The 21535-nt window shown below is 40.8% G+C and overlaps 1 protein-coding gene across 2 annotated transcripts in view; it reads left to right on the top strand.

The window, feature by feature from the left end:
• The first annotated feature begins 286 nt into the window (after positions 1-286).
• The window catches only part of baiap2b (BAR/IMD domain containing adaptor protein 2b), a 63738-nt gene continuing 42489 nt past the window's right edge, over positions 287-21535 (top strand). For both annotated transcript variants that reach the window (XM_053639268.1, XM_053639267.1), the window contains exons 1-3: positions 287-2638; positions 16883-16958; positions 19901-19987. In XM_053639268.1, the coding sequence (XP_053495243.1) occupies positions 2567-2638; positions 16883-16958; positions 19901-19987 (235 nt within the window). In that variant the 5' untranslated portion in view covers positions 287-2566. The remainder of the gene's footprint in view (positions 2639-16882; positions 16959-19900; positions 19988-21535) is intronic.

Below are 21535 nucleotides of genomic sequence, written 5' to 3'. Positions count from 1 at the left end.
GTATAAGCCTGCACTTGATCCTGGACCTGCACCATTGTCTGTTTACGTGGCACAGTTTCTGTCTCTTTACAAGGTATTAGTATCTTCCACAGCAGTTCAGCTTCAACACTGCCTCGGACTTAATCCGATTTCACTGCTGTGTAATGACGCTGAACAACCTTTAATCCTGGCTACTGATCCCTCATCATTTTGCAGCTCGGTTATTTACACTGCGCCTTTGTGTTAACAGACTCCAGATAAGACATTCACAATGATGTAGAATCAATTCTGTGTGTGTGTGTGTGTGTGTGTGTGTGTGTGGCTGGATAGTAACAAAAGCAGGATGGTCCATTAGCTACAGTAGCTGAGTTTCCTTGACCTTTAAAATGTTTGCCTAATGTCCTGACAAGGATGGGACTGTCTGAGTGGGCACATTTGGCTGGTCCCCACAGGATTCTGTTTGTTTTTTTTAAATGTACAAAAACTACAGCTTATTATTTAAGAACCTAAAAGAGCCCAAAGGTTTCCTTTAGGTTACTCAGGTTAAGGTTAGGTTTGGGTTGTAGGCATACCATTAAGCAGATGGATTAATAATGGTCAATGGAAGGAAGGTCTTCACATGGATAGGAATACAAACCTGTGTGTGTGTGTGTAGCCGGATAGTAACAAAAGCAGGATGGTCCATTACAGTAGGTGACTTTCCTTGACCTTTAAAATGTGCGTCCTCCTTTTAAATTTGGAAAGACTGGAACATTCTTAAAGGCCAGTGTGTGTGTGTGTGAGTGAGTGAGTGAGTGAGTGAGTGAGAGAGAGAGAGAGAGAGAGAGAGAGAGGAGGAACGCCTGTTCGTGCAACCCACAATTAAACCCCGCTAAAGTGTTCTGCGTGGGTTTCATCCGTCATGATGTGAAAAAGTACGGAGGGATCCCTCGCCTACATCACACACACACACACACACACACACACACACACACACACTCCTCCACCTCCGCCAGGAATCCGCAGTGCTGTAAGTGTTGCGTGTTCAGCACCGCTCCTCGCCCCCGCACGCGCGCGCGCGCACACACACACACACACACATACACACATCTAGCGTACACAGCTCAGGTTTAGAGTTAGACTTTATTGTGCCATTCAGACATCATCCCCACATCCAAAACTGCATATTACTTCACTAACCATACTACACTCTTAAAACAATAGTCTACACCACCACTGAAATCTATTCTTGGCGTATATTTTTTTATATAATACTGTAGAATGCGGTTTTGAACGCAGCCCACGTGTCTAAATTGGTACACAGAAGGGTGGGATGGATCATGTGCACGATATACTATTGTACAATAGCCTACAGTGGCTGTGTCATCATCCCAAAATAAGTCAAATTATTTGGCAAATACATATTCGCTTGACATGAAATATCGGTGTGAATTTTATTCGTTTACAAAGTGATGCTGAGAAATGTGTTCATCCTACAAATCATCTGTTATGGATAAAAACCTGCACAGTTTGCACACCCATGAATGGAAAGGGATCACCTTATAGGACATCCACTGACTCATCCAAATCACCCATCACCATTGCCTCACACCTCTGAGGTTGAGGGTTCGATTCCTGCCTCTGCCTTATGTGCGTGGAGTTTGTATGTTCTCCCCGTGCTTCAGGGTTTCCTCCAGGTATTCTGGTTTCCTTCCCCAGTCCAAAGACATGCATTGTAGGTTGATTGGCATTTCCAAATTTAAATGTGTGTGTGTGTGTGACTGTACCCTGTGATGGGTTGGCATCCCATCCAGGGCCTTGTGGCACTCCGTCCTAGTCCCCTGGGATATAGGCTCCAGGTTCCCTGCAACCCTGTGTAGGATAAGTGGTACAGAAAATGGATGAATCTCAGCACTGACACTGACATGGTAATCTGTGGTGCTGGTACGAATGTAGCCTATTAGGTTCAACAGTGTTCACTGGGTCCTGAAATTGGTGGTGCATCTCTATTATCAGAGTAGAGTGTCAACTCCAGTACACTACAGTGTTCCTAGTACAGAGTCTGGATCACAACTACAGTGTTGTAGGGGATAGACTCCAAGATCACTGAGCTCAGGATGAAGCACTGACTGAAGATGAATGTGTCTATATGTGTTTTATTTTATATATCAGATTTAATCTCAGGTACGCTAGGCTTAGATGATAAAGAATAAGTTCTTATATTTAAAAAAAATAATAATAATAATTAGCCCATCCATCCATCTATCTATCAATCCATCCATCCATCCATCCGCCGGAGCCTTAGAGCGATTCCGCATGAATGGTTTTCTTCCCGGTGGTGGGCGGAGCTTTGGGCGGAGCTTCGGACGAATAGAGAGCATCCCTCAGTGACGACATCAGCAGTCTCGCGCCGGCTCTCCTCCGCGCGTGGGCACACAGTGAGAGAGAGAGAGAGAGAGAGAGAGAATTCCGTATAAAACAGAGCGGCCGGTACTCTCTCTGGCTCAGCGTCTCTGTGTCACACTGCAGTGCTGATCTGCTCTCTCACAGCTGAAGTTTTCTCTGTCACGCTGTCGTTTGTCTCGTAGTGGGAAATAAATTCCTGTCCATGGTTGTGACTGGAACCTCTAAAATGTCCCGAGCCGACGAGGTGCACCGCATAACGGAGAATGTCTACAAGGTGAGTGTGTGTGTGTGTGTGTGTGTGTGTGTGTGTGTGTGTGTGAGTGAGTGAGTGGGTGTGTCTGTGAGTGAGAGTGAGTGTGTGAGTGAGTCTGAGTGTGTGTGTGAGTGTGTGTGTGTGTGAGTGAGAGAGAGTGTGAGTGAGTGTGTGAGTGAGAGAGTGTGTGAGTGTATGTGTGTGATTGAATGTGTGTGTGAGTGAGAGAGAGTGTGAGTGAGTGTGTGAGTGAGAGAGAGTGAGTGTGTGTGTATGTGTGTGTGTGTGTGAGTGAGTGAGTGTGTGTGAGAGTGTGTGAGTGAGTGAGCGAGTGAGTGTGAGTGAGTGTGTGAGTGATTGAGTGTGTGAGCGAGTGAGTGTGTGTGGGTGTGAGTGAATGAGTGTGTGAGTGAGTGTGTGTGTGAGTGATTGTGAGTGTGAGTGTGTGTGTGTGTGTGTGTGTGTATATGAGTGAGAGTCACAACCATATGCTTCCCATATGGTGAGCTTATTGTTAGTAGTTTGGTCTGTTTTGTGAAAACAGAACCTGCGACCTTTGGTGTAAGTTTTGTGTTGTGTTTTGTTTGTTGTGTTTATAACGCACCTATGTAAATGCAAAATGAAGTGTGCACTTGCAAGGTCTTTTTTTATTAATGTTCCGTGACACTTGATCACTACGCTGAACACATAACTGTCGGGTTGTTAACGGCACATCTCCGTTACTCCAGCTGGGTGTTTCTGTGGTGGTCCAAACAACATCTTAGATCTTGGTTGATTCAGTGTACAATATGAGTGTAATATACAGTAGTGTAGTGCTACTGTGCGTAAGCTATACACACACACACACACTTCTACACAAACTTGTCTGTTTTGTTGGAGCTTTCTTTAGAACGTATGGAGACGAGACTGTGTAAAACAGCTGGACAGAGCATGTCTGAATCCAACCATGATAGTGACCAGCAACCCGGAGCAGGACAGACTCTCGTCTTCAGATTTTTCTTACACGACTCTTGTCTGCTGTCTTGTGGCCGTTTTATAGAAACCTACTTGCCCAGTGCTTCCAAAATCCTGCGTCTGACCTAATGAGGCATGTTAGTACAATCCTCCGGACATCTGGGTAGGGGCTTAAGTATCAGGACTGTTAAACCCTGTACACGAGGCTTATTTCATCTGAGGGGGGAAGGAAGTGTGCTGATCCGATAAGGTTCACGGTTGTGGTGGTCAGCGGGGAACGGAGTATTGAGGAGTTTGCTCTGGACTCAGTTCTGTAACAATTAACTGCGTTGGAGCTGTGCTGTTCTGCTTAAGATGCAATTGGCTAATATGCTGAATTGTGCTTACTCACAGTTATTCAAATAGACCAGAATATTAAAGGTGCAGTTTGTAATTAAAAAAAAATGTTTCTAAGTCTGTTATAATTCTGTCATTTTGAAGATACCTTTACAAAACTGATTCGCGTCACTGCAATGCAGTAGATTTTGCTCACCTTCCTTTGTTTTCCTTTCAGTCTTTTGTTTGCATTTTTCTGGTATTGAAATGATCTCTTCCTACACGTGAGACAGGGATGGTCAGCTCTGTTCTTCTTCCTTAACATGCAGTTCATATGGAATACATACAGTAGCTTTAACAGAGGGCATGGGGATTGGGTGGTAGGAAAGAGATGGCTTGTCAATGGTTGTTTTTTTTCTTCTTTTTTTCTTGCAATTGCAACTTGCCTCACGAGCAACTTGGCTCGAAAAATTCCAAACTGCTTCTTTAAGATACTTGGAGTGATAAGTTGCATTGGCACGTTCAGTGTCAAGTGTGGTTTTAAAGTTCAGTCACTTGAGCAGGTTTTGTAGCTGTGAAGTTAAAGTGCGACCCAACACAACCCCCCCCCCCCCCCCCGGCCCCCACCTGTACACAATGACAAATTTTTGTACAGTCTCGAAAGAAATCATTTAGATACTGCTGAAACTGAGATGTGTATTTTTGCTACTACTGCCAAGAAAGCCTGGTGTAATAAATCAAAGTGAAGCAACCATAACTAACCAGGAGGGATGCCAGTGCATCTGAAGCTTTTTTTCCCTGTCAGATTTAATTAAGTGCCTTTCACAAACAGGAAATCATCACAGATCTTTAGAAATCTGCGTAAACACCATGCTCCCTGTAGACGTTGCTGACTGACACCTACAGCGTGCTAGTGTAATGACTGATCAGTGGCAGTGGGGGAACAATCGAGCTGTGCAGGATGTAACTCGGTATCGTTATTTCGGCAGCCTGCGGTGAACTCTAGAGATTATCGGAAAGAAGCAGTGCCAGCTGAGCTAATGAGTCCGTACTGAAGGAAAGACTGTCCCTGCGTCCCACTTGGAATACTATCCGTACTAAATAGTATCCGAGATGAGAATTAGTGTCTCCCAAATGGTAGTATGTTGGTATCCCGGAGTTACCCGTATGGTCTTTTATTTCAGTAGATTTTCGAAGTGTGGATCCGTGGACACTTTTTCAGCGATATATTTCCCACAACTCCTTGCATGAGGGAATTCAAGGATGCATTTTAGAGAGGCGTAAATGAAATGTGGAAAAATAAATCAAGGGAACGATAAATTAATTGATATAGTATAAATTATATAAGGAATAACGGAAGAAAAAAGGCAGCGAGGAGTTTGTTTACAGTTAAGGTATTCTGTTCCGGGCAACAACGTTCTCTCTCGTTACACGTGTTAGTATGTCCCAATATTTGCATAATCTTTTAATACACACTCAAAAATATGTACTTGTTCTTAACAAAAAGAGTACATACTTTTAGTACATAGTGTAAGCATGCCAGTTGGGGATGCAGGGTGTGTCATGTGGACTGGAGGTGGCTGGGGGATTGTTTTCTTTCTGTTTATTGCCTGTCACTCTCAGCCCCGTAGCATGGACATAGTACAGATCTGCTTGGAAGTGAAGGGTTGCCGCTTTGACCCTTGTTTGGGCACCGGATTTGGAAGAGACAGACTCCGGCAGTGCCAGTTGGAGACGATGAGGATGCAGCAACGAGATAATTGATGCCACATGACCTGCAGAGGCGGAATGCTTCATTTGCTTGCTTCAGGCTGCCAGTCGGGATGAGCTGGCACAAAGGGCTCTGGGTTCTCAGCTCTCACGGTCTCACTTCTGCAGACTAATGAAGTGAATTTGGTGTATTTTGTATTTGTATATTCCAGCACCATTTGTATGCAATCTGTTGTTGAACCAAATACAGACTAAACAATATCAATGTGGTCATTATGCCTAGTGTGGCACATTTTCAGGTCCTGGATAGGAGAATTAAACAGAGATTTGTGTAAAGTGTGTGTGTGTGTGGGAGAGGTTAGGCCTGGCAGCTGCTTAGTAATCTCACAGTTCCCCCTGAGTGTTAAGCCTCTTGTCGGTGGTCACGAGTGACTCAGTCTGCATCTGCCAGCATGAGTTGGTGGCATCTTGTGGTCTGTGTGTGTTCGAATCCATCTTAGCTGATGTCCCACAGTATGTAGGCAGTATATCAAACTCTTGTAGTTGTGAGTGGGGGTGTATAATCGAATATGGTCTCATTGGTATCAAATTTTGTACTGGAGACAACTAAATAAAAATCTTTTCCTTTATACTGTGTTGTCAATCCTTGCAAATCGTATCTCGTTAAGAAGGATTTCCCACTTGTCTGTCACATTCGAGGACTTAATTGAGGTCTTTGATGTCCTATTCAACAGTTCTTTCCTGCTGTATATAGTAGCAGAGGCACTGCTCTTGACATGATTGATGAAGTGCAGTACAAATGCCAAGCATCACGTTCAAAGACAGTAAGCATGAATAAGTGTGTCTTAAGGTATGTAAGGTACATGTGAACCTGGCAAGTCACACACATCAAATGATGTAACTTAAGCTCAGGAGGTTTGTACATGTACCAGTTCTAAAGTAAACATCATCTGCACGTGACATGCCTTCAAGTTTGTTCTCTCTTCCTGATACCTGTGAACGTGTACACGATGTTTGGTATCGGTAGAGCTGGTTTTGGAAATGTTTGAACATAAATGTCGACGCTAATGAAGGATTTCTGCGTTTCTCACAGTTTTATATATATATATATATATATATATATATATATATATATATATATATATATATATATATATATATATAATGCTTGATCATTCTGAGGTTTATTTATACCCTTATTTAATCTCTGCATGTGAAAAAGGACAGTGACAGTTCTAACTGCAGATCATTTCTGGGAAAAGTAATTGAGTTTAGACAAATAAGGGCTGGTCTGACGATGAGGAGGGACGATGAGGAGGAACGCGTGGGACAAAAGTGACCCAACTGTAATCAATGACAATAAAATTTTCACAGATTTAGAAATGTGGCTTGACTGGAATTTATGGTCCTTATTACACTTTAGATATGATATCATCAAGATTGAGTTGTGGTTGTGTTTTGGCATAAGATAGATTAGATCATCATTGTTGTTCCAAAGGAATGTGGTATGTGTTGGACGTCACTCATTTGCGGTCTGGGAATAGAACCATGACAGACAAAAATCACTCAGAAATAAGTATCATGAGGCATTTTATAAATCAGTATTTGTATGTTCACTGTCCGTTTGTTGGCTAGGAAGAACAGGGTCACAGAGTGGATTTTCAAACCTTCCTTAGAGAAAAGAGCTAAATCAGGCACCATGCTAACCTACTTTACTGCAAACCCTGCTTCTAACAGATGGTAGCGTTGTGACTTTGGCACTGGTAATGTGTGTTGTTTATTTGCTCGGGCTCTTACAGGCTTAGTCATCATACTACATACACTATATGTCCAGTCTGTCCCAGTATCGATTAATATGTGGGTTAGAGCGTATACTCTAGTTGTATTCTAGCTGTGTACTCCATGGCAAACCTTCTACTCAAACATGCTCAGTCTGTGAGCTTATTGATTTACATGAGTTTATATAGTGGTTAGCTTATTAAACAAAACTCCTCTAGTGTCTGCAGGTTTAAATGGCACCATGCCTAGAGATGCGTCACTCTATAACCAGATACACCACATTTTTCTCATCTTTTGCATGTTTGAAATCCTTCACACTTATCAATTCTTATATTTGTGTTTATACAGAGCCTTAATGCACATAAAGATTTCCATCAGCCTGTGTACATAGATCTGATTAAAAATTTTGTGTGAATTATATGTTAATATATAAACTTGCTAAATATATGCATTTCCATCCACGGTGTATGCAGTCTGAACCATATTTATGCACTTGTGTTTAATGAGCAGTGTTGAATAGTGCCAATTGTGGTTTTTAATCAACTTAAAGCTTAATATATTTCAACAGACCATCTTAGAAGATATTTATTTTAGGAACATGATCCAATTTTTCAAACATCAGGCACATTATTTAAATGTTTACAATTCTATATTTTTTTCCCCTATATTTTTGGAGCCATAGAGCATTTTATTTCTGAAAGTTCCACTGACAGAATACATTTTTAGTAAAACTGTTATTAGATTGACGTATGATGATAATAATGGTGGGTTGTGGTTTTATTTGGTAATTGTAAGAGTAAAAAAATCATGAAGTCTTGGCTATGCTTTGTGGAACTTTGATGATCCCTGGACCCAATATTGAGAACAATGGTTTTAATTGATGTTAGTCTCAGCAGAGTGCTCATAAAATGTCCTAACTTAACAGATATCAAGAAGCATTAGTTGAATTTCCATCCCTCGGTCTATCTAGCCCGTGCATTGTGATGTAATTAAACAGAATATACACATTGTTCAATCAGATGGCAGTTTCACTTAAATCATTTTTTTCCAAATGAGCAGTCACATTATTCCTGGATTATTAAAATGCCTGCAAAACATCACTATTAAAAGCTCAACACAAAAGTGGCATTTGTGCAAATGATGCAGTTTTTTGTGTTTTCATCTTCTTCTTATATTATGTTGGTTTTTAATGAGACCAGCAACATTTGTGAAGACTTACAAATCTGTGTCAGTGTGTATGTACATCATTGTCATAGTACACGCTGTGTAGATGACAAGTGAACCAGCTGTTCTGATGTGGGGGGGAGGAAATGTGACATCCGTTTAAAAAAAAAAAAAAAAACCTGCTTCTTGCACTAGTATTCAGGTGTCCTGTTCTGTGTTTTGGGGGTGTGGCTTTGGAGGAAACATTAAAAAGAGGATCTGTATTTGTTCGAATTATGTGTCGACCCATCTACCACTAAAATAACAGTGTTTACTCTCTTCAGTAGCTTGTTTTGCACCAGCCAAATACAAATATGTCTCTAGGATCACATTCAGAGCTGTACAGCCTTCATCTTAAGCCAAAGCCTGTAAATTGTCGTTGCGGTGACACTTTGGCTGAAATGTTTCTAGACAGTGAACTAATGTGCTCCTTTGGCAGCCATGTTGGAACTAATTTGGTGCAAAGAGGGAATAGTGATGGGATTAATCTCTCTACTGCTGTGCTGTTTAAAATTGCAGATTGGTAGGACAACCTGCCAGGGCAATCAAGGTCAAAGAGGAGGGGTGTGAGAGATGAGACTGGCAGAGGATGAGGAAAAAGTTATTGTGACTGGTCTCAGATTGAGGGTTGAACTAAAGGAATTAGAGGGATGGAAGGGGAAATATCCATCTTCCCTGTGCATCCTTTTTCCAGAATTGAGAAAATGAGAGCACGAGAATAGTGCGTGGTTGTAATAGGATTCTTACTGATGGAGAGAGTATGAAGATGGATTTGGTGTCTGATAGAATTGCAAATGCATACAGTCTACAGGAGGCTATGCAAAGGCATTTCATCTCTGATCTTGCTGCAGGATAACAGCACGCACTTCTCAATTTGTCCCAGATCACGTGTGCACACACATGAGCACTTGAAAAAGCTTTACTCTTTCATTGTTATCATGCAAATTAGGCTGTGTGTGTGTTTGTGTGTTTGTGTGTTTGTGTGTTTGTGTGTGTGCCTTCTCACTCGTCAAACTGATTCACACAAGCCACTGTTGCCTTTCTCTGAATGGATCGCCGTGTTCCTCTGGATGGGGTTCCTCTGCTGCCGTGCATTCCGATAATGAACAGTCGCTCCTAATGGCTTCATCTGAACTCCCCCTCTGGCTGGGCTGTGATGGTATAGCCTGAACGTGCCGAGAATGCGAATAAACTGCAGCAGAGAAAGAAAGGACTGCGGGGGAATTCCGACACGACCAAATATGGGCACGGAAGTCTTCTCCTTCACCTCAGTGAGGTGGGATTCATGCTGGCGCAGTTGTGCGGAGGCGGCACACACTCCCACAGCAGATAAGAACTCATCTGAAATGTAAATGGCAGTATGCGCATGTGATGTGTGTTCACATCACTAAGTCTCCCAGGGCCTGATGGAGCAACGATGCTTTAGCCATGAGATTTGTGCTTGCTGTGGACACTAATGGATTCAGTGATCAGTGAACTGTGATGGGATACGATGATATAAGGAACGCATCATTAGTTTTATTTATTTATTTATTTTAAAAAGGCTATCGAGTCAACGATTTATTATAATGTGAAAGTATGCAGAAGAAATGTTACCATTACAAGTGCCATATAGTGTAAAAAAAAAACAAAAAAAACAAGAATGCAAATGATTGTCACTGGGTTCATACCACCAGTTTTGTTCCATCAGTTAAAGGAACTAGAAGATAGTGTACATTTAAATCTAATTTATATATAAGATTTGACCTTAAGTACCACTGTTATGTTCCTTTATATCATTTGTGCCGTATGGAACAAAAATGTATCGGTACAAAGGTTAAAGTAGTACACTGTAAAAAAAAAAAAAAAAAAGGTTCTTCAGTGATTCTTTACGTATTTGTAGCGCCCAAAAAAGGGCATAGTGGTTAGCACAGTTACCTCTAGGGTTGGGGGTTTGAATCCTGTCTCCACTCTGTGTGCGCGGCACTTGTATGTTCTCCCCGTGCTTCAGGATTTCCTCCAGGTACTCCGGTTTCCTCCCCCAGTCCAAAGACATGCGTTGTAGGCTGACTGGCATTTTCAAATTGTCTGTAGTGTGTGAATGTGTGTGTGTGACTGTGCCCTGCGATGGGTTGGCACCCCATCCATGCTGTCCCCCGCCTTGTGCCTCGAGTTCCGTAGGATACGGAAAACGGTACGGTACGGAAAATGGATGTAGTATCAACATTTTCAACATTTAGGCCACATGCCAGGATTAATTTACATCATATAGCTGTTACTCTACCTTTGGTCAATCTGTGTGTGTGCCATTGTTCTTATCTAGTCCAAGCTTTTCATCCATGAAGGTGAAAGGGAAAAGTTTAAGGGGAAAGTTTAAAAAGTACGGACGCACCAAACGGCCCCAATTATACAGCTCTGATACCTGATACTGATCCAATTTCGACTTCCTCTCAGTGGCCAAACCGATTGTCTGATGTTTGACATAAATTGGCGGCAGAAGCTTACAGAGATTAAATAACAACCTGCTTTAACACAAGCTACAGTAAGTTCTCTGTTTGCGTACAAGGTCTGTGTTGTGTCAATCAATATCATACATATTCATGAGATAAAATATAAGCAGATTCAGAAAATATGTCAAATTAGACTTGCTTCCAGGCTCTTGAGCGTTGGAACAGAAATCATTTGCTCTATCATCAGGAGGTCAAATTGTGCAGCCATTTATGGCCAGGAGCCAAGGAAGAAAAATTGCTTGTGCTCTGTGGGTGGGAGGGATGATATTACTGTCTCTCCCCTGTCAATCACAGTGACACTAGCCAATCATCAATCTCTGTGAGATCGTATTGTAAAAGGGCAGATAGCTCTTGTTTTACGCATGTGATTAATCATGACCAGAGGTGCAGTTGACTGGCTTCACACGTCTCTGAGGAAGCATGTGTTAGCCTTAACCCTTCCTGTTTGGTAGCTGTTATGTGATAGGGGAGAGCAAGATGGTGGGTTGGAATTGGCAGGTTACCAAATTGGGGAGAAAAAAGATCTAATTCCAATGCAGCTGAGGGTTAAGGATCCTCGTTCAAGGGCTCAGAAATTCAGCTCAGTACCTTGGACACTTGACCTTTAAAGCACCACTGAGTTAATTGTAATTTTGTATTGAAGTAGTTGATAGATTTATAGTGGAAGCTTATTTCATTTTACTTATTGTATTATTGATTAGTTTCATTTTTCCTGAATGGCTGTCATTTAATCTTATCGCACACTGATATACAAAAGGCTAGGGATACACCGAATGTTCGGCAAGCAAAATTAATAAAGTGAAAATAAGTGAAAGGAATAAGTGAAAAGGCTGAATAAATTTGACCGAACAATGACGTGTTTGATGACGCGACAAAATAGCCTAGCAACCAGAGTGAGACGCACGAATGTCACGACCTTGATGAGGGGGCGTGTGCATGCACGAGCTACGTGCACGAGCTACGTGCTCTTTGGATGTTTACCGTGGACACGTGCGTTTGTTTTGTTTCTGTTCCGGAGCATGTTTCTGTCACGTCGCGAGACGTAAGGGAGTAGAGTACGGAAGCAGGTAAAGACGTATTTATTTAAGGGCAGGCAGACAAATCCAAATCCAAAAAATTTAGTCAAGACAGGCAAAGGGTTATCGGGCGAGTGGCAAACAGGCATAAATAGGGCAAAGCAGGAATCAAAGTCGCGGTCACAGAAAACAGGGTCAAAACACAAAACAAGAAACATGAACTAGTTCTAACAAGAAACATGAACTAGTTCTAACAAGAAACATGAACTAGTACTATGGACTGGGAGCGGAAAAACCAGCGGGGACTAAATGAACTAATCTATAGTTTAAACTAACTAAATCTATCAAGGAACATAACATTACCAACGTATCTAACTATACTATATCTACTATAATACTCCGCAAGGTGTACAGGGACGCGAGCGGTATATATCCCCAATATAATCAGCCGTATAGAACCCAGTAGAACCATTTTTTGCACTCTTGTCAATGCACTTTTTAATGCACTTTTTGTTGTAGGCTACAGAGTGTTCCATTCTTTCAGCAGTCAGTTATAGGCCTAACATAGGCTATTCAAGGGGGGCTCAAACATGACCACATACGAATATTTTTATTTTAGTAATTTATTTATTTAAAGTTATATTGTGCCTTGTTGGTAGCCTATGCCTGCTGGAATGAAAAAAAAAAATGTTCAGTGTTAAATAAATATTTTGAAATTGTAGTTTTTGTAATTAATTTTTTTCTTTGACAAGCAAGACAAAATAGTAAAAAGCACATTTTGACTATTTAATTTATGAAATGTTGAAAAAAATGGCAAAATAAATGGAAAAAACACGAAAAAACGTGTTCGGTATTCGGCCTTCGGCTTTCGGCCAAGTTTTTCATTATATTCGGCTTCGGCCAAGAATTTTCACTTCGGTGCATCCCTACAAAAGGCAACTGTTGTAACCCTGATCTGACCTCTGAGAGTGTCTGTTAGTGTGCATTCCTTTCTGTACGAATCTTTAGATCTTTTTTCTTGTCAGTCATGCAAGGATGTAACACGGGACATGCTGCTTGAATCAAAGTTCTCTCTGGAGTCTGATTTGTGATCAGCTGTGCGTCTGTCGAGCCAAATCCTGAATTTCTTGCACTCTAGCTCTTCATGCTTCTGTGTGCCTCACAGATTACATTTTGGCTTCCTCCTTTTTTTAGGTGTTTGGCTCTGTGAGTCGGCTGACAGCAGCCAGTGCTGTCAGGCTAATTATCACAGCTGGAAAAAAGGCTCAGCTGAGCTTCTTTTGTGGAATGGCCGATAGATTGCATTACTGATGAGAAGCTGAGATGAGAGCGGCGCTGTGGCACAGCGGGTAGTGTCGCTGCCTCAGGCTCAGGTTTGCCTGAATGGAGTTTCTCTTGGTGTGATGGGGTTCCTCTCACCTCTGGCTACTTTAGTTTCCTCCTATGTGTATGTGTGTGAGCGAGTGCATCCATGAGCTAGGCTCTATGATGGATTGCTGCCCTGTTTTCCTGCCTTGTTATATTTCTTATCTTTTGTTAATTATAGCTGTGGATTTTAACAGTGTATTGTTGATATACTATTGGCCCATGTATAGCTGTTTCGGATTTCTGCTCTCAGCGGAACGTGATGTTCTTCAGGATCTTCTTGAAACATGAACGTTTTATCTGATTGTTTTTTGGTGTGTTTTTGAGGTTAGATGTCTCTGCTGTTAATTAATTATAAAACAAAAACAAATCCAATTTTGTGGAATGATATTCCTCAAAATAGCACCATTTGTACTAATGCATTTGAAAAGCCAAATCATTTTAAAGTTATTACAGAAATGGGGTGCAAACAGGATATTAAGCTATTTAGATTAAATTTCCTTCTCTCTGTTTGGATGGATTTTATAATACTAATCTTCAGCTGAGTAGAAGCATGTATTACAAAATAAAACAAACAAACAAAAAAACAGGACAAAAGAGTTATTGCTAATCAACTATAATTGTAATAGTATTTAAAAAAAAAAAAAAAACATAACATAATGCTAAATCCACTGCTGCATAGTCTACACATCACACACTTTCGCCCTCTTTTGTTCTTTTTTGTTTTGTTTTGTTTTGTTTTTTTATAAACCTGAATCTTGTTTTCTAAGAAGTGGAACAGTAGGAGGCATTGAACTAGTTTAGTTCACCAACAGCTTCACTTCACAAAACATCTCAAGTGGAGCGTTTGATGTTCACACACTCATGCTCTCATTAACCTTTTCTTACAGTTGGTACATTCTGCTGCTTTATTGGAATTGTTTCCTTCTCTTTTCCTTTAGTTCTGAATTCCTCTGATAGAAAGTGCTTTTCATGATTCACACTTCACACTTCTTTGCCATGCCAAAGAAAAGCCTGTGAAATAAAGACAAGACCACTTGTAAAGGGAAAAGGTCATACTTTATTCTGTGTGCAGCAGATGTTCTGATCAGGACGCTCAAATGGAATGCGGAGAGGTTTTCTATCACAAGGGGTTTTAGAAGGAACAAATGGACTCGAAAGGGCAGCTGTGAACGTGGGATCGGGTGAGTCAGCGTAGGAGCGTGGTTCACCACGCAACCTGGTGCCTCCTCACTCCATACTCAGCAGCCCCTCTGTGTGTGACTGCCCACTTCTGAATGTGTGTGTGTACAATATGTGAATCATCAGAGGAAACTTCAGTGGCCTCAATCAGAAACTGCAGTGATTTCTGGGTACAAACTGTGCTGGAGACATGTGCATGAGACACTTCTTAGTTTTAGGTACTGGGAATGAGTGAAGATGTTAAGTGAAGCAGATGTGTGTTGGTGTTGAGATCCAATTGCATATTATTCTCAACTGAAGCATATAAAACCCTAAGAAAAATTGTAGTACTGATAAAACAAGATATTTCTCCTATTCCTGATTCATATCACCACCTTAAGTTTAACATAACTTTAATGAATTAGGACCTAATGTAAATAGACTTTAGTATTTAGTACACTTACAGTTGCAATCAAAATTATTCAACCCCCTTTGCAAATCAGGTTTATTGTTAAAATTTACAGACTTTCAGCTGTTTGCAATGAACAAATCGAACAAAAGCAATTGAAACAGTTCAACACAACGAATGCGTCAAGTGGTTCCACCAAATTCAACTGAAAATGCAACTTATAATGACTTCTCCAGTTTCAAAATTATTGAACCCCTTCATGGCAAGCATCTTTACTACTTAGTAGAGCACCTTTTTGCTGTTATGACCTGCTGCAAATGACATGCAGAGCTTCTGGCAGCGTTCCTGAGGAATCTTAGTCCATTCCTCATGAGCAATGGCCTCCAGGTCAGTAATATTCTTGGGTTTGTGTGCTGCAACTTCCTTCTTCAAATCCCACCAGAGATTTTCTATGCTGTTCAAGTCAGGTGACTGTGATGGCCCTGTAGAATCTTCCAGGACTTCTTCTGCAACCAAGCCTTGGGGGAATTTGTAGGTATGCTTGGGATCATTGTCCTGTTGGAAGGTCCAATTTCCTGGTACTTCAATGAATACATCTTGCCTTCCACACGCTGCAGTTTTCCATTGCCAGAGGATGCAAAGCAGCCCCAGAGCATCACCGAGCTACCACCATGCTTGACTGTGGACAGAGTATTCTTTCTTCAATCTCCTTCCTCCAGACATAAAGCTGATTCATCGTGCTGAAAAGTTCCAGTTTTGTTTCATCGCTCCACAGAACTGAATCCCAAAACTTCTGTGGCTTATTGATATGATTTTGATCCGACTTTTCTTGTGCTTTTGGGTCAGTAGTGGTGTACGTCTTGGAGTTCTGGCATGAAAACCTTCTGTGTTTAGTACGCATCTTACTGTACTCACTGAAACCTCAGTGCCTGTTGCCACCAAGTCTTGCTACAGGTCTTTTGCAGTCAATCGAGGATTTTTCACAATCTGCCTTCTCAGATCTCTGGTTGTAGCTATTGATAGCTTCCTTTTTCTGCCCCATCCAGGTATTTCATGAATTTTCTGCCCCTAGTCAGTTCAGGTTTTTCATGTGTTCCAGCTCAAGCACACCTGGTAACTAATGAAGCCCTTGATTAGTTGCATCAGGTGTGCTTGAGACAACACCTGTTTCGAATATTTGTGCTGTTGTGAGGGATTATGTTCAGGGGGTGGGAAACCCTAACCCTAACCCTTGGAAACTGGAGAAGTCATTATAAGTTGCATTTTCAGTTGAATTTGGGGAAACCACTTGACGCATTCGTTGTGTTGAAATATTTCAATTGCTTTTGTTTGATTTGTTCATTACAAACAGCTGAAAGTCTGTCAATTTTGACAATAAACTCGATTTGCAAAGGGGGTTGAATAATTTTGATTGCAACTGTAGATATAAGTGCATGTATCTAAAAGTAAGGTAAAAGTCACTTGACAAGTATACTTGGACATGCCAGTATATCAACACAAATTCTTATTTACAGTGGCAGCCTGGCAAGCAGCAAAGCCACTTGAGGGGATTGAACGAGAAACAGTTGAAGAAAATACTCAAGGTGAAAAGGGAAGATGAAAAATGATACATCATCACTGTACAGTAGTTATTTCTGTTTGGTTAAAGTTAAAGAATTCTTGCAGTGTTTCTATATTGAACAACCACCACAATACCAGAAAACGGTTGATAGCTTGGATTTGTTAGTATGTCTAGGGATCCCATTATATTCTCTGTTTCAGTGACTGTATACTTGTGAGGTTGGCTTTTCCTCTGTGTTGATAGTTCTATGTGTGTAAGTGTTGACTGCCTATGTGCTTACCAAAGCCTCTGTTTCTCTTTCAGTCCATCATGGAGCAGTTTAACCCCTGCTTGAGGAACTTTGTAGCTATGGGAAAGACGTACGAGAAGGCTCTTTCTAGTGAGTACATCGTCACCAATTTTCTATTATCCAATCACATGTTTTCTCTCTCAGGTATTCGTCCAGCTCACTTGCTTGGTCAGTTGCATGCGTACAAGCTGAAACCGTAAAGGGACTGGTGAGCATACAGTATACAGTACACACTCTTTGGCTTGCTGAATTCTTGGTAAGCTTCAAGAATTCAAAGCTTATTTTTGGATATAAGGACGCAATGTTGTTTATATGTTGTAAATGTACTGTATGTTAAAATATGTCTTATTGTCTGTGGGGACTTCGGCTTCCTCTGTTGTACTGATTACGTCATGAAATGTTCCACGTCAAAATCCATCTGCACCCCCTGGCATCCCTCTCACCCATGCATGGCTTCATTAACCATCGCGTCAGTTTGTCTGATGGACTCCATATTTTTGTTTTGGTTTGTATAAGTGGACGTCAGGTTGCACATGGACAAGACACAGTCATAGTGATGCAGGCTTCGCAATGTTGTGTCCTGGGAAACAGGGAAGGCAAAGTGGAACATGGAGCAGGCAGAAATAGGCCAGGCTGGTATGTGAGCGTTAGCACAGTCTCATAGAAGGAAGAAAATGGAACAGTGCACTTGAGTATCCAGGACAAGCTTGGCTGAAACCTGCAAGAAGTACAAGGACAAGCAGTTTTTTTTTTTTTTTTATATCAGGTCATTCCAGATGTATTTCTTGTTAGTGTATACCACAGGGGGTGTATCACGTAAATCATAGCATAATCACAGCATAAATCTGCCATAGCATAATTGTCTACAATAATAATCCTTAATAATTAAAAAGTCAAGCTCAGCTTGTAAAGTATTTACTGTTAGAAATAACTGCAAACCCAGTGGACTCAGTAGTTATGATATGAATTTAAATGAAAAGTTTTGATTTACAGTACTGTGCAAAAGATATAGGCACGCATTTTTTTTAGTACAAACTTTGTTATAGATTTGTTATTTCATGACTTCTACATTATCAATACAAAAAAAAACATTTTAGATTCCCAAACATTAGTTTTCTATCACAAAATAAATGTTGTAGTAAAATCTTTGTATGTCAGTAAAGAAAGCAGCATATTAAGTGGTAAGAGACACTTTTCAGACAAAAAAAAAAACACAATGAAGGCTGCTGGGTTTTGCTGCAAAAATAAGAAGCAAGTGCGACAGTCAAAGTCTCCAGAAGAACCGTGTCTGGTTCCGCAAGATGCTCAATAAAACTTACATCTCATTTCCTTATAAAACTGCACTAATTGTACCGGAGACTACTATTTTATTTTATTTTTTGTCACACCAAATATTTACTTTGTTTCATTTACTGTTTACTGCTCTGTATGGAATTTATTTTTTAATGAAGAAACATTTAATTTCATTATTTTTGAAGGCATCTTTGCATCTACAGCATTTCTTTGCATGTGCCTAAAACTTTTGCACAGTACTGTAATTTATAATGAACACTATGTACCCAATTTAGTTAAAATCTAGTTTGTGGAAATGCACTACACTTCACCTAGCAGCTGTAGAAAATAACTGTGTGTGTGTGTGTGTGTATGTGTGTGTATACTCAAGCAGCCTGATGAGTTAAAAATAGTCCTGAAGCCCAGAGTGGGAATTGCTTTCCATCATGCCAGCCCTGCCTGGGCCAGTGCCACTGTGGGTTGAAGGATCTCTTCACTGGAATAGTAAATATAGCAAATCTCCCAGACTGAGAACAGAAATCCTGTACCAATTCACCAGTGCAGATGGGCTTTCTGAATATTTTTAAAAGACTGAAAAGAATGTCATGTAAATCAGTGTCTCCATGGGTCCAAATGGGATAATTGGGAATTTAATGAGGTTTTCCAGATGTTTTTATACCCGTTCCATCTCATCTGCTAATTTTCTGAGTTTTCTTTTATTAATCAGGCTGATCTGTGAAGGGCAGTGGGTTTTCAGCCCCAGGACTGAAGCAGATTCATTATGAATCACTGTTTTAGATTTTATCTGAGCCACTTTGCACAATAGATCTGAGCATAGTATAGTTGCTGGTTGCTTTGATTTGAGCAGCTACCATTAACCCTTTGTGCTTTTGCATCTGGCATTGTGACTAAGGGATATGGTACAAATGTTGTAAATCATTGGACGTAGTGTGGTTAAAATGATATGGGAGACTGAAGTGGTCCTGGTGGTCGCATTGTTTAACCCCTTTTAAACCAGTTCATTTGCTTTTGGCAAAAGTCACGCCACTGTGAGCTCTGTTCATATTTCTTTTTTCTTTTCCCCAGAGCCCCCTCCCTAGCACGCTCTTCACCACATAGGCTTTCCATTTGGAGTAATGGAGCAACAAAGCCCCCCAGTTTTCAGCCCCTAATCTCCCCTTAAACAGGAAATGCTTGTCATGGCCTTCCATCAGTGCTGGATGATGAGTCTGTAGTCTGTACCTGACTGAATCAGGAGCTTGCGTGCACTACATCCACCTCTTCCACTCGCCATTTCATGTTGCGCTGTAGATTATGCTGCGCTGCAGAAGCTTTCATTAGTGTCCGAGACACTGTGAGGTCTGAGTTGGAGATATTTTTTCATGATTTTCTGAACTATTATTGCCAATTAGGTCAGAGTGTATCTTCTTCTGCCCTAGCTAAAATAAACTCCTTCTTATGAGTTCAGACTGTATGTCTGCTAAGCTGCTGTGTTCTTCTGGCTGCTTACTACAGGTGAGACTCGGTGCTCATTTGTGGCAGGACTGCACAGATTGGCATTTCATATTCCTGCATTTTGTGCATCGCAGCCCAATCCCAAGCCGCGCCTATCCATCATGGAATATACCGTAGATCTTTAGGTTTTCCCCACACCTGTCCCAATAGGTTAAGGAAGCCATTAAGGATGTAGGGATGCCCGAGGGTCATAGAGATCTAGAACATTCCCGTTTCTGATGTCCCAAATGCTTCCATGTTTTCAGGTGTGACATTTGCAGCAAAAGGCTACTTCGACGCCCTGGTCCGGATGGGTGAACTGGCCAGCGAGAGTCACGGCTCTAAGGACCTTGGTGAGTTATAGACCATAGCTGCAGTGCCCCATGCAGTGCCCAGGACTTTGCAAAAGACTCCAACAGCGTTCATTTTGGGGATTGTCTGAAAATGTCTGATGCATAATTCATAGTGTGGCCATCTTAAAACTCAAGTACAAACACGGTAAACTAAGTAAGCACAAAAACCTTGCATCCTTTTTCGCGCTGCCTGCTATTCTGTTTTATCCAGAAGGCATGTTTGTAAGTGATTACCACAAAAGTCATGCCTTTCATGCATATAGGTTTACTTTACATCAGATGAGTGAGAACATTATTTTTCCTTGATTGAAATCTCAACATAGAAAATATTGATTGTTTTGAAATGACATGTATTTTATATGATTGCAATATTTTGATGTCCATAGCCCTGTACTTCACACAATAACTAATGACGGGCAAGCCGAAGACCTACAGTATACAAGATTTACTGTATGAGAATTTGAGAACGCATAATGCAATGTTTATGCTTTAAAGTTGTCTTGAATATCTTATAATGATATAGTTGAAATGCAGAATCCTGTCAGCAGTCATACATTATGTCCTGTATCTCAATAACAGTGTGCTTACTGAAGAAAAAATAAGTCATTTTTAGAGACCTCTACTGCCTGTCAAAGGCATTTACAATATTGCAACCTTTCTCACAACTACCCCAGGAGTGGGGCTGGGGTTGAGTTCTGTTCTAGGTGAGGGTGGGGCTAATTTTTCAGTCAGGAAGTGTAAATAGATGGCAATATTGCAAATCACAGTTTCACAGTGTTTTTGAAATTATACATGTATATTATCAGTCTAGGCACACTCTCAGATATTGCTAACTGCACCTTTAAAGCAATAACAATCATGGCATCCTTTATTGTACGACTCTCGTACGCTGGTCCATAACAGTGCAGTATTTGTAATTTGTATAATTCTTAAGTCTCCAGTACAATTTATAGGGAAGGAACATGGATTGTATAGTGATGTACTGGATGCTATAACTTTGAGGTTTATAAATGAACAGAGATGAAACTTGCATTAGGTTGCTTCAAGGTCCAGTAGCTTTTGGTCACTGAGTAAATTGGCTTTCGGCAGCTTTCAGCACTGTATCTGTTGATATCAGGGCAAAGATTCACACGGTGTGATGGAGTTGTGTGGAAGCGCTGCAGTGCCAGCTCTCTTCATCCTGCTTCTTAAAGCAAATCTAATTCTGATACTAAATCTCATTGGAAAAAGAAAGGGGAGTGGGAGCTCCTTTCTGACTGTATTATTCATTGCAGAGGCTTTGTCAGACCTCTTATAGGTCACAGTAGCGTCAGCTTTCATTTTGTGTCAGGTTGTATTTCTGTTAATGTTTATTTAGTACACTTTACCATTATTGGAAATTTTGTCTTTACCTCTAGTGATGACATCAGCTGAGATTTTTTATTAATGGAGTCAGGCAGGTGTTTGTTTTTTTTCTTTTTAAAGAAAACCTCCAGCAAAAATTGTTTTTCAGTAGTATAGATTCAGTATAGGTTATAAATGTGTGTTGTTCGGTAGTATAGATTCAGT

The sequence above is a fragment of the Ictalurus furcatus genome, chromosome 13, assembly GCF_023375685.1.
Source record: "Ictalurus furcatus strain D&B chromosome 13, Billie_1.0, whole genome shotgun sequence".
NCBI classification, from domain to species: Eukaryota; Metazoa; Chordata; class Actinopteri; order Siluriformes; family Ictaluridae; genus Ictalurus; species Ictalurus furcatus.
Note: the sequence above shows the minus strand (reverse complement) of the source record. Positions and strands in the feature narration are given on the sequence as shown.